Source organism: Stylophora pistillata, chromosome 9 (assembly GCF_964205215.1).
Source record: "Stylophora pistillata chromosome 9, jaStyPist1.2, whole genome shotgun sequence".
In the NCBI taxonomy this organism is placed as follows: domain Eukaryota; kingdom Metazoa; phylum Cnidaria; class Anthozoa; order Scleractinia; family Pocilloporidae; genus Stylophora; species Stylophora pistillata.
This window is the reverse complement of record NC_142527.1, coordinates 20183339-20196355: the sequence shown is the minus strand read 5'-3', so window position 1 is coordinate 20196355 and position 13017 is coordinate 20183339. Positions and strand designations below refer to the sequence as shown.

Genomic DNA, 13017 nt, shown 5'->3' with positions numbered 1-13017 from the left:
AACAAAAGAAGCTAATGAGGTATCTATTGTTTACGTCCACCAACATAGCGGCGATGACGTAACGTGCAAACCACATGTATATAAATGGTATCTATCCTCCTTATCAATCCTTGTGCAAGTTGATTAAGAGAGGAAACACGAGAGGAAACACGAGAGGAAACACGAGAGGAAACACGAGAGGAAACACGAGAGGAAACACGAGAGTTATAAAAAAAGTGTGAGCCTCGGTATCTACTTGGTAAACATTTCCTTTGAAGTGTACATGAGCTATAAATATTTAAGGGAATAATTCCGCTAAAATATATCTGTTCAGCATAATTTATGAATTTTGTTTGGCTCAGCGGAGGCACAACGTCCGAATCGCTGCGCGCCATAGGCGTGTAGCACGGCAGGACTTGCCGAACTCAATTGCTTGCCGGACTTAATTAAAAATTTAAATTCAGACGCCGTGCTTTTCTCGAACTTAATTTCTGAATTAAGGTTGACATGGCAGGAGCACGACACCTGAACTTGGCTTTAGGTATACAGCAAAAAAGCCGTGTAAATTTGTAAATAGCTTTGGTCATCCGTCACACTCGCACAGTTTTGATGAGGCAACCTAATAGGTTTGTATTTATGTCTGATTAAAAGCATTGTGAGCGTTTTCAGTTATGCTCTAATGTTTGAAAAGATTTATAATTCTCTGTGAATTCCAACAGTGTGAAGATGAATATCCCTTGAGCGACAATGTCAACAGGCAACTTCTAGTCTGCATCAAGACGATAACAATTCGATACTTATCCAAAGTGAAATTGCGATTCAACTGCAAGTTTGTTAGATAATTGAACAAAGAAAAGTAGTGTAATCATCATTTATTGAAGAAAATAGAAACAGGAACATGACAACATGCCAATTCCATTCTGCTTGGCATACTGCAGTCGTAAGCTTTCAGTTGACTGAAATAACAGCTTATTTTGCTTTGAGCAGGAATGAAACTGCCCTTCTTGTGACTGGGCACAGTGCTCAGGTGAAGTGATGCCAGCTTCAAGTCCGATTACCGATCAATTGTGTTAATAACAAAATGCTTCAGAAAGATGAATGATAAATTTAACCCGATACGACCTCATACTTTAAGAACACTTAAAGTTTACTTTAAGTGTATTTACTTAAAGTTACCTTCTTTTTAGTTTGCCAGCATTGGCTATATGATATAGTTGAATTTTATTTGCTAATGGGTGTAGGTGCCATTTTTTTTGGCCCCTTATAACTATCCGATCTGGTTTGTCCAAGTGTTTCCATAAGTGTTTCTATAAGTATTTCTACAAGTGAAATAAGAGTTTGGACTCGAAAGAGACAACTAAGCCGAAAAATGACACCAACATGGTTGATATATTATGTTACCCCCGGAATTTGTTAAAAAAAAAAAAACTAGAAGAATAAGCATAATGTCCGCAAAAACCTCTTCTCTCTCTCCCTGGGAAAAAATAAGCAGCTTTTTCTTTGCGTTCCGCCAAGTTCTTCAAAAACAGAACACGACCCCAGACTGTTTGAGAATCAAGCGAGAATACATAGTAAACTCATTATCGAGAATCAGCTGCTGGATACTGTTGGTTGAAAATATAATTGAAAAAAAAAGTAATAAAAACAGAAAAAAAGTTAAATGGCAACGCTGTTGGGAACTTTTTCCGGTAGCAGCCAAGGATAGGGAAACTCAAGAGATGCGTTGCGCTCCTTGATTGCATCAGATATCCACTGAAGGGAAGCCTGGAAACGAGAAATGGCACTCTCCACTTCTTTCCCCATCAACAAGCTCTGAGAATAGTCTCCAATGAAACGCTGAAAAAACAAAATGATCCACGTAAAATAAATCAGAATTGCTAATATTAATTGTGCATCTAGCCAAATAACACCCACGCACTCAAGTACTGGAGTTCACAGTACTGGAGTACACAGTACTAGAGTACACAGTTCGAGTAATGTTATCCCAAGTGCAATCATTATTTTTGTAACCATTAACATTTAGTATTATCAACATCAACAGGATACACTAGAATTATTGCATTTTCACCCACTGACTCGTACCCTTAAATTCTTCCTAACTGGTTCTGATTTTACACATGCATGCCTTTCTCGCAAACCAGAACACATAGTCTCTACCTCATTTTCAGCCATTCTCGTTAGAGTGTACACAGTGGCAACGTGCCAACCAGTTTGATAGTGGCTGGGTAATGTATCCATGATGGTCTTCAGAGTTACTTCATTCTTTCTCGTTGGTGGTGGAAGACGCATTACAGGCGGAACATTCGGAACAAAGCCGGTAAATTCCATCTGAGCGTAGTTCACCGCCGCATGTTGACATGAGCACCCAAACACTATACACGTCAGTAGGTGAACAAGTTGACCACTTGTCTGCAAACTGCTGGGAAACTCGTGGTCAACGTCGCCTTCTCTCACAGGAAAACCGTTATCGTGGATATCCTTCACCCAAGACTGCAGCTCATTATCCTTGCTAACATCTTCATCCGACCGATAGAAGATGGCGACAAATTCCTGTAGGAAACCCGAAATGGCTTTCCACATGAGGAGCCCGTCATCCCTGATAAGTACATTTGATAACGTTAAGAGATGGAGAAATAACTTGCCGACTCTTTCGCAGATAAAAGGTTGATTTAGACTCGCTGATGTATGCATTTTGCCTCAACATACCTTCAAAAACGTTTGTCCTTGCGTGTTTGTGAAAGAAGATTTACATCAGAATGTATTCATTGCTGATAAGTATTGTTTACATATATCTAAAGCTTACCTGTAGAAATAATTAGGCAACTTTTCAGTGTCTTCCACGCCTCTTTTTTTCAACATGTCTGGGAAAGAGAGCATCTCAAACTTGAAATTCTTGTAGGTCTTTTCCAGTAGCTGAATATGCCCTCCACCACCTATACTCAGAGTTTTGTCGACAATTCCTCCTTTTGCAATCAATTCGTTTCTTCCAATGGTGTTGATGGCCATTACAGAGCGAAGATGAGGAAAGAGAAGCTGAAAGATAGGGTGAATAGACGGCAATTGCCGCCATGAGGCAACAGCAAACGCTTCCATCAGCAAATGAGTTTTTGTTAGATGAGTCCCCATCTGTGAAAAACAGTGAACAAACTCAAGACTATTTTAATTTGATGCGTTACATCCTATTTCATCGGATCTTTGCTCAATGGGATGGCATTTGTGGAAGAAATCTCTTTTTTTATTCTCATAAAGGATTTCGTGCTGGTTAGACGGCGTAACTTCAAGATCGGATGGCGACCACTAATCTAACCGACCTCAATTTCCAAGATTGTAGTCGATTAAGCATTCTGCTACTGACCTGATGTACTTGATGGTCTGCATTTCGGAACCACATTTTCGCTAGAAGCCAGTCATGGTGCTTGTCGGCTGGAGTCCATACTGGGTTGTCTTCGTTGGGGTCTTGAAAAAGTTGAATCGCAATAGGCACCAGGTCTCCCGAGTTCTTGACATAAAAGAGACATAGAGGCTCAGCTGCGTAGTAAGATTTGGAGTTGCTTTCCTCGCCATTGCGTTTAATTCCCCTGAGTTCCTTGTAATCAACAATATAGACGTGTCCTGCCTGATTAAAAGAGACAGGTTTTAGTCTCTGCTATTGCATATTGTCAGACTGAGTTGGCGATAATTAAAATGCCCAAGTCTACCACGGTCAGTTGCATTACAAAAGTTAACTGACGTATAACTTCAATTAAGTCACCTGGCATCAACTGAACTAACCAACGAGACAGGGGAAAAATATTTTGAATAAACTTTAGTCGATAATTTTGATCTAGTTTGGACTTCTTTAGAAGACAGATTAAATTAAAGAGTTTTCTGATCTATATGGAAAGTTTTCAACAAGGAGGTTTTGTTTACCAATACAGAAACCTGACTGGTCAATTCTGATTAATGCAAACTTTCATATTAAAATGCAGATGACTCAGCACTGTCTATAATGGTGATTGACGGAAATCTTTTAAGGCCTCATTTCTCATGCATTTCAGAATAGAAACTTTCTTTCTTTGTGGTGAGATTGTTCGTTAGCTGTTTTGTTTGTTTGTTCTTTTAATTCTGGTTTGTTTACTTTGCGTTCTTCTAACCTTAATTTCATCAACTAACGTCATTCCTCGGTCGAGAAACTTTGAAACCATTTCTTCTGAAACAGGGAAGTTGGTTGGGAGCTCGTCACATCGTTCAATAACACATGGATTGCAGCCGTTAAGGAATTGATAGCCAAACATTCTATCTTCCATCCAGAGATCATTTTGAGAAATTTTAGGTATATCTCCTGTCAAACCAGTGAAGACTCTCTGAAAGTTTTCAAAGCTGTCCCAGCTAACAAAAATACTGCGCAGATAAGAAAGCCCAAGATTAATTATTCCACGAAGACGGCCATGATGAAATGAACGTGATTCCTCGTCAGAAAACTGTGCATCTCTTGGGAGATCACCATGTTTAGGAGCATGTATAAAACCTGGCAGATCGTTGATACCAGGTGGAAGACGTCCCCAAAGGTATTGTTCTTTACGTTCCTCTATCTCAAGGATACGTTGGTTCTTTACTACTTCTGGTTGATCTTGGAAAGGAAGGATGGCTGTACAAACGTTAAAAAGGTTTATTGGGTAACTAAGTGATACTAACCCAGAGCTATCTCAATAGCCATCACAATAAAAATGGCTAAGGATATTATCGACGACGGCCAACGAAATAATCAAGCTGACAAGAATTAACAGGGTGTCAAAACGTGTACAAATACATACGTAATGAGAAATAATGCAATTACTCTTACGCTTCTCTCGTGCTCTCTATTCCCGCGTGCATCCATAACTTGATGTAGGCACGCTAAGCATTTGAGTGGTGAGGCAAACATTTATAATTTTTTTTAGAGAATAAGAGGTTACCGTATGTTAAAACTGATTCAGAAACTTGACGGCCGGAACCGCAGTGACCTATGATATCAGATCGTTGACCGCATTATCACTTAAGAATAACTTCTCAGCGTGGTGCGAAATTTAAAATAGACTAAAAAACGTTATCATGGGTCATGGGTATAAGTTCTCTCGGTTATATTCTCCTGGTGAGTATACTCTTGAAATGCATTTGCCTTCATTTGGAGGTAAGCTCATCTAGGATTCTACTTCGAGCTGAAAAATTGAGTTACCTTTTCCTTGAAAAACAGTCATATCGGAAACCACCCAGCGAAAACATGGAAATTCAAATGGTTCCTTTTGCTCTGAGCTCGTCACGGTGATCTTGTTAACAAACCAATGCGGATGTTTATGCCACGAATATGCACTGTCACTGTGGAGATGGATCATCAATATCTCTCCAACATCCATCGCTTGCAAGGTGTACTCGTCTTTGTGTCCAGCTTCAAAGTCATTGGACCAAGAGGACAGAGGAAGCTTTTCAGTTTTTCCTCTAGTTCCTGAAGAAAATGCGCCAGCAACAACAGAAGAAAAACGTTTGAAAAGATCTCTGAACGTAACAGAATTAGCTTAAGGAATGTCAGAATATATTTTGGGTATAAATACCTGTCAGCGATATCGAAATGTTAGCATCAGTTCCCGCCCTTAGCCTTTCACCAGTTTCCACGCTTATCTTGTACGTGGCCACGTGGTCTGGTTTTATGTTTGCCTTCCTACATAATCGTACTGTCTGCGTCCTTTGGTATACCTCTTTCCGGATATGAGCTATACAGTTAGAGTGCTGCGTACCTCGAGCTTGTAGAAGGTAAATGCAGCTCGGTAGGTTTCCGACATTAAATCTTAATGCCTCGTTGGCTTGAGGGGATAGGATTGTAGTTAATGTGACATCAGCTACGTCCAACCAGGGATGAGTATTTTCGTCCCAGTATCGCCCGATATCAAGGATACTTGGAGAATCGTCTGATCGTACTTCGTGAAGAGTCAGTTGAAGCTTGTACTTGACTGGTTCGCGAGATATTCTCGTCTTGAACTCTTCTTTCAAATATTCCTTTGACCTAGTTTCAGTTGGAAGTCTTTCGTGCTCCCTTTAAAAAAATACAACAGGAACACTCAACAGAAGGCTAACTCAACTGATTGCGCTGGATAGGAAGAAACTGAAGACCTGTTTAAACTGGTTACATGGCTTTAAAATCTTGGTTGATAACTTGTATAAAAGTATTCTAAAGACATCAAATTATGGTGATACTTGAGTTTTTGTGGTATTATTTCGCATTACCAGTGTAAGGAACTTGAAAAAAAAAAAGGAAAAAAACACTATGCAACAATTATCTCGATTTTGCGTGGTTAAGGTAAGATAAGATAATTTATTTGACGTCAAATAGATGGGGAGTGGTCTCCAAATCTCCCGACCTCATGTCTCGTGATATAAGTGTTGAACAAGCTAATATCTTAGAACTTTAGATTTTAAAAGCTAAAAAAGAATATTAATTAGAGTTAGGATCTAGACATTTCATATATTTCTATAATTAATATGTAAAGTCAAAAGGTAGTTGTGATGTAGAAAAAGAATAAATAAAGTCAAAAAATGTGTACTCATTAAGTCCATGAACATATGGATATGACTAAGATAACATGTTGGTTGTTTAATTGTAGAGAGAGTGGGGGGGGGGGGGGTGGGTCTCGTTCCCTCACAATGGTAATAAATGGAGATGTATGTTAGGTGGTGCGGAAACTTTATTTTAGAAATAAGGTAGGGAAAATTAGAACATACAGTGACGTACGTTCGCTACAAGCAAGTCAGAGATGTCTTTAAGTAATCATACCAGCTTACCAGGCCTTTCTTTGCTCATCTTTTGACAGCAAACCAGTTTCTACCGACCCATCAGCTGGTACCAGTCGGAATCTAACGTAACGTTCAATGCTGTCAAAGGCCTTAAGGCCATAGATCGTCTCGGAGTAGTATCGCTGGTCGTAATAGGAGTTTGGTGCACGGCGCAGACCGTCTATATTGCTGGCAAATCTGAGATTTACCAGGGAGGACGAAGACAATTGAAAGGATCAGTAAGTATGGTATAAATTTCTAAAGAAATAATGGTTAGCACTGTAGGCTTTGAGAAAATTTTCGCAAGTTAAAAATGTCCCTTGTCAAGGAATCCCAAATTTGAATTCTTTTTTCCAGTCATGAGAGACCACCTCATCAAAAGTTAGGTTTGCATGGCTAAGTATTTGTTTAAATCTTGCGGTTGTTTGAGGTGGTTGGATGTTGTTTTCCTAAGCGCTGCCCGGCCACATTCAGAGCGCTCGAAAACCAACTCTCCCTTTTGCAGTCGAACGCTTTTCACACATGTGTTGACCAAAACATTGAATCTCGAAATGGGGGGGGGGGGGGGGGAAGGGGATAGGAGGAAAAACTTCGTTAATTTTACATTTTTATATAATTTCTTTAAGATCATCTGTCATGTATTACGTACTGAACAAGTGCATGGCAACATGGACCTTAATTTGATATGATGACGTAATCTATGTTCGGTCCTCCATAAGATCGTTAACTAAGCAGCAATAAAAATGTTTGTATAACTCAGCACATTATATAATTGCTATTTCTTCATTTTGTATGAATCTATCTAGGCATGTACTTGTTTAGTTACTTACGTTTTTGTTTATTTGTTTCCGATGTATTATCTACATAATTTATACTTGGGGAAGGTATCCAGCAACGCTCTCTAGAATGCAACTTACCGAACAGGATTATGCAGATAAAACTCTTCCACATTACCACTTCGATAGGATTCCAGTGCATCATAAATCGTCTGTACATTTGATAAGACGGCAGGCCGCCCAGTTGACATGATAATATCGAAAGGGCTGTCTTCTTTGTCACTATCAGCAAATCGTATCGAGGCACCCCGAAAATCTAACATCGCGTCATCTTTACCTTTCAGAGATGCGTGGCGGAGATAGACGCGAAAAGATTTACAAGGTGTAAGGAACTCACAAGGAGGGAATTTTGGCTCAGACACAACCGTCCCAATCCCCAGAGCTGCGACACCAATGGGATGCGTTGGACGCCTACCGCTGAACAGAGCAATTGCACCAAAGACGAATTTGAGTTTCTCCTTTTCAATGCCAAGTTTAATTCCATCGGAGACACATTTTGGTAGAATCTGATACAAAAAAAAAAAATTTTACGAAAAAAAATTTCAATCATAATTACCTCGTTCATGGATGATTTCTTTTACTTATATGAAATTGAAATATTTTCTATCTGGACCTGCACTTTTGCCATCATGTACAATACACTCCTTCCACGAGAAAAAGGAAATTCAGAAATTAAAGAAGCAATGAACATACTTTTTTATCATTTCCCCCGTTTTTGGAAGTACTATCTGGTTACTAAAGACTCAACTATGCTTTGGAAGCACGCACCATACACCGAATGCAAATATGACGTCCAATTTGAATTGCCATTGTTCTGCACTCACTAGCTTCGTCTTCACGTGGAAATACAAAAGGATTATTACATCTGTGAGGGTCTAGTCAGTCCAGAACAATAGCAACTCAAATTGGACGCCATATTTGCATTTGGTGTATGTACATGCACAATCAGAGGAAAATAAAATTAATTTTAAAAATTTTGAAAAATTAACATTTTTTTCATGATGTATGAAATGTTTAACATGTTATTAGAAGTACGCTGCTTGTAAAGCTTTGAACTTAGTGTTCCTACTGTATCTGCCTCCTTCATCTTTCTTTCAAAGTCCTTTTCCCCCTTGATTTCCTTGTAAATTTCATATCCATGGTTTTTCCCTGAAATATATGATTAGAACGTAAGAAAGCTCTGTGTTTTATTTAGTAAGTTGCTTATCAACCACGTTCTTGATGCTCCTATCGTCGTTTCTAGTAGCTAATTAGCCATCAATTTTGAATAAACTTTTAAGGTGGTTTACGCAGGTCTCGCCACATGACGAGTTAGCTAAGTTCGAGTTCGCTACATGTTGTCTACGCACAGGCCGAGTTCACTACCTCAGCTAACTGAACTCGAATTGAGTGAGTAGCGAATTGGAAAATTGTGGGTAGCGAATAGTGATGTAGGGAACTCGATAGGTATCGAAACCGGCTGTTACCTGTGAGGTACACAACTCCCTTTAGCTTTCTGAAATGTAAGGAGATAACTACGAAGAATAAAATGAGAAGAATTGTTCGATTGTTAGATACTCTAAAGTCTTCAATTTTCATCCGAATGCTTATATTTCGGGTAGCATCTGAGGCTCGCAGCATTTTCCTCCGAAAAACAATCTGCAGTAACAAAGGCTATTTTCCTGATTTCCATCAAAATAGGCCATTTTACAGTTGTGTACTTAGTTGGCAAGCCTTTGATTCAGAGTGAGGCTAAAGATGGCCTTGTTGTGATAGAGACCTGTATCTAGTTAGCATGATAACAAAGTGATTTATATTTGAAAGGCAGCGAGGTTTGTATCATAACAAGGTCATCTCTAGCCTCACTCCCATTCAAAGGCTTGGCAACCAAGCACAACTGTAAAATGGACTATTGAAAAGAATAATAATAATTTTCATTATTTGCGAAGAATTTGTATTTGTACAAAATTCACATACTTACATTCCATTATGTATTCTTGTTCATATCCTGTAAGAGTAGAAAGTGAAAAAACAGTCACAAACCCAAACGCAGGCAAACTCTATAAAAATCCCGCTTAACTGAGCATCGTTCGCAAATTCAAAATGCTGGCAATTTAGCCTCGTGATCTGGGATGTGAATTCCGTAACTAGCGTCCTTTAATGCCTATACTTTTTCATGATTAACGCCGTTTTTGTCATTTCCATGCCGCTTTATCACTATCTCGCATAGTAGATAGATGTACAGATATCGATAGCAATATTATGCCTATTTTTGCTCGTTTTTCGCACTAAGCGTGGCGGTTCAGTAAAGTGGCGCCAATTTCGCTCCTCCCTTTCGTTTTCTCTCTTTTAGGGGTTCTTTAGCAGTTTTTGATATTGCAGTATTTGATATTGCAGTATTTGATATTGCAGTATTTGATCTTGGTCTCTTCTGTGGCCGTAACAGTATAAGTGTTTTATACTCCTCTTTCCGTTGTGTTGTTTGCTATTTCTTTAGATCGCGTTTTGTGTAATTTTTGTAATTGATTGTTTTTTAATTTCAACCTTCGTCACTTACGCCGTTGAGGAATTAGAGTGAGTTATATTTATTTCTACACGACGTAGAATTGTTTATTCCGTGGCCACAAATTTCGCGTAATGCAGTTCAGGAAAGTTCGTTTCTTCGGCGATGGTTTCCCAGGCACCGCCGCAGTGACGTGTAAAAGGGTACCCATGTAACCTGCACTAGCCTGGTGTCAGGAAGTTATGTATCTTTCGAGAGGATGAATCTCGTTTTCTCCTATCGTTACTTGTAATCTGGCTTCCTTATAAACAGTGCAAATGATATCGTATCACCACTTTATCTTATAAAGTAGAGCTACTTTGCACAACTAATCCTTTAACGACGATTTGGATTAAAGCATTGTGGGACTAAATTCTAGCTGCAGCTATCACAGATCCCGACCTCCACGCAGCCAGCGTTGGAGGTTTAACGGATTTACACAACTTAATTCATCTTCCCAGGCTAAAACCATATCTTAAATAGTTAGGAAACCTCTTTCAAATATAACCGTCGTGAGACCCGTAAATATTGTTCTTCTTCTCCTTCAATTCCTTCCTTTTTATTCAATATCCAAAATGGAATGAAATTTTCAAATGCTGAGCCTTACCTAAATGCGGATAGGCCCTGCGACATTTTGCACTATCATTTGCTTTTTAGTTATACGAAACGGTGAATAAATATTTGGGAAATTATACCGTTTAGTTGCATTTTTGACTATCCTTTCAATATCTCAACACAGAATGCAAAATAGTCATGCAATGAGTCATAGCATCTTGAAGCGGACATCAATCTTAACACGCTACACCTAACATTCCTCTTTTCCTTTGTTTTTTTGGAGATTTTTGACAGAAAAATTGATCGAGGGCATTCGCGAAACAGAGTGCACATTTACAGGAACTCACAGTTTTATCTGGGAGAAACTGTATTAAGTCTGTATTAAGACGCTGAGAAACGTTGATTTACGTATGATGCACGATCCTCGAAGTAGAGAGCGCTATTTATGCAATAGTGAAAATCAGACCTGAAAAAAATCAGGCCTATACGGGATTCGAACCACTGACCTCTGTGATACTAGTGCAGCGCTCTACCAATTGAGCCAACTGGGAGCAGGCCATTAAGTTGATTCGTAATAAACCCGTGATGATAAATAAGATACGATGAATATATGGAGTTCATATATTTTGAACTGCGGTTAGAGATGCGTATGATGCACGATCCTCGCAGTAGAGAGCGCTATTTATGCAATAGCGAAAATCAGACCTGAAAAAAGTCAGAAAATCTAAAAATCTTTTTTCAGCTACTTTTTTTTTTTTCAGGTCTGATTTTCGCTATTGCGTAAATAGCGCTATCTACTGCGAACGTCATGCATCATACATATTCATATATTCATCGTAACCAAACGTTGATTTGTTTGTCAATATGAAACTTGATTAAATTGATTAAATTACATCAAACTTGAAGAAAGTAGTTCTTCTTGAGATTAAAAGACGTGCAGCTACCTAAAATTCAAAACACGAGTTTATTGAAGCGTAAGATTTTGTCATCTTTCTTTTTTAAGTGTTATCTAATTTTTCCAAAATATGCATATCTGTATTTGTATTTTTAGAATTGATCTCGTCTTTGTTTACAAATCTGGGCTTCCAAATTCCCCTTTACAGTTGGTCCCCTTATTTAAGTGGTTTTCTTTTGTCTCGGATAATGCGCACTAAAACATTTAAGTTTTAGTGCGCATTATTTTAGTGGGTATGATTAAATCCCATTTTGTAAGATACCTGCAAACTTACCTCGAGATACCTCGGAGTGTCCTGAGTGTGACTCACTATGCGTAAACCGCTAACTCAGTAATAATGGGGAAGCGGTAAACAAACTGACCAAGATAAGCATTGGATCAAGTAGATTGGACCCAAAACTCTGCCAAAATACCCCAGGCTGTGTGGAGCGTGTCCGTTCAATCATTATACTGTTAAAATTTATGCCGTTCAAAGAGGACAAAAGAAATTTCAAAGAGAGCTCTCCCTTTTCAAAGACGAGACCATATCCGGCTGTTTTTTATTTGTTTGTTCTGTTTTGCCTGTTTTTTTACTTATGTTTATGGCGGCTTTGCAATAGATATATTGCGAAAGATGACTCAAATATATATATTCTAAGACGTGTGATATATACAAATAATTAAGGTACTAATGTGTCACGTCGAGTTCGTGTCATGTTGGATGTAAAGGTGCGAATATTGTTCATAAAGGCATCGAATCCTCAGTTGAGTCCCAAAAAAAAAAACAAATGCGTCATCCACCGTATGTAGGGTGTTGCTGTGTATCGTTATGTGGTACCAATATAGTAAATATCACCTATTGTTACTTTAGTTCTAGATAGAGCCGATAAATATGACTGAATATTTTTTGTCCTTCGGTTATTCATATAGCACAGCAACAAATTGAGTTTGAGCGAAGTTATTGTCAGAAACCTTTCCTGTATCGTTTCAAGAATATTGAATCAAATTTAAGTTAAATGTATATGATGCTATATTGCTTTGGAGGGAACAGGAAGGTGTCATATAGACACATTGGGCCGTGAATATGGAATACTTTACCCAAACACTTGACATGCCCATAAAAGGAACTTGACTCTTCGCAAGTGACGAAGCATAGCGATCGGTCTGTGGATGACAAGGGTATGGTAGGGTTGTAGAAATTAATGGAAGGCACATGAACCCCTTTTTAGCTGTCTTAGATATTGGAATATAACGCCCTAGGATGAACTTTTGTCCTCAGGAGTTCACAGATGTACAAAGATTCTTCGCTTATCGGCCAAACGTCCATTTCTCCGACAATATTTCAGTAGCTCAGCAATATCCTTAGACGCACACTTTAACATACACGTACGAAGGTCGAAGGGAATTGA

The 13017-nt window shown here is 38.7% G+C and overlaps 1 protein-coding gene across 1 annotated transcript; it reads right to left on the bottom strand.

Annotated features, from left to right (window-relative positions):
- Positions 1-836: 836 nt before the first annotated feature.
- Positions 837-12070, bottom strand: LOC111319948 (allene oxide synthase-lipoxygenase protein-like). Its single transcript, XM_088733096.1, has 12 exons — positions 11904-12070; positions 9559-9585; positions 8668-8747; positions 7680-8104; positions 6772-6960; positions 5547-6025; positions 5174-5440; positions 4113-4606; positions 3335-3595; positions 2783-3105; positions 2137-2575; positions 837-1815 (listed from the first exon to the last, which is right to left on the bottom strand). Exons 2-12 carry the CDS (start codon positions 9563-9565, stop codon positions 1636-1638), a joined length of 3144 nt encoding a protein of 1047 aa, XP_088589222.1. The 5' UTR covers positions 9566-9585; positions 11904-12070; the 3' UTR covers positions 837-1635.
- Positions 12071-13017: the final 947 nt, after the last annotated feature.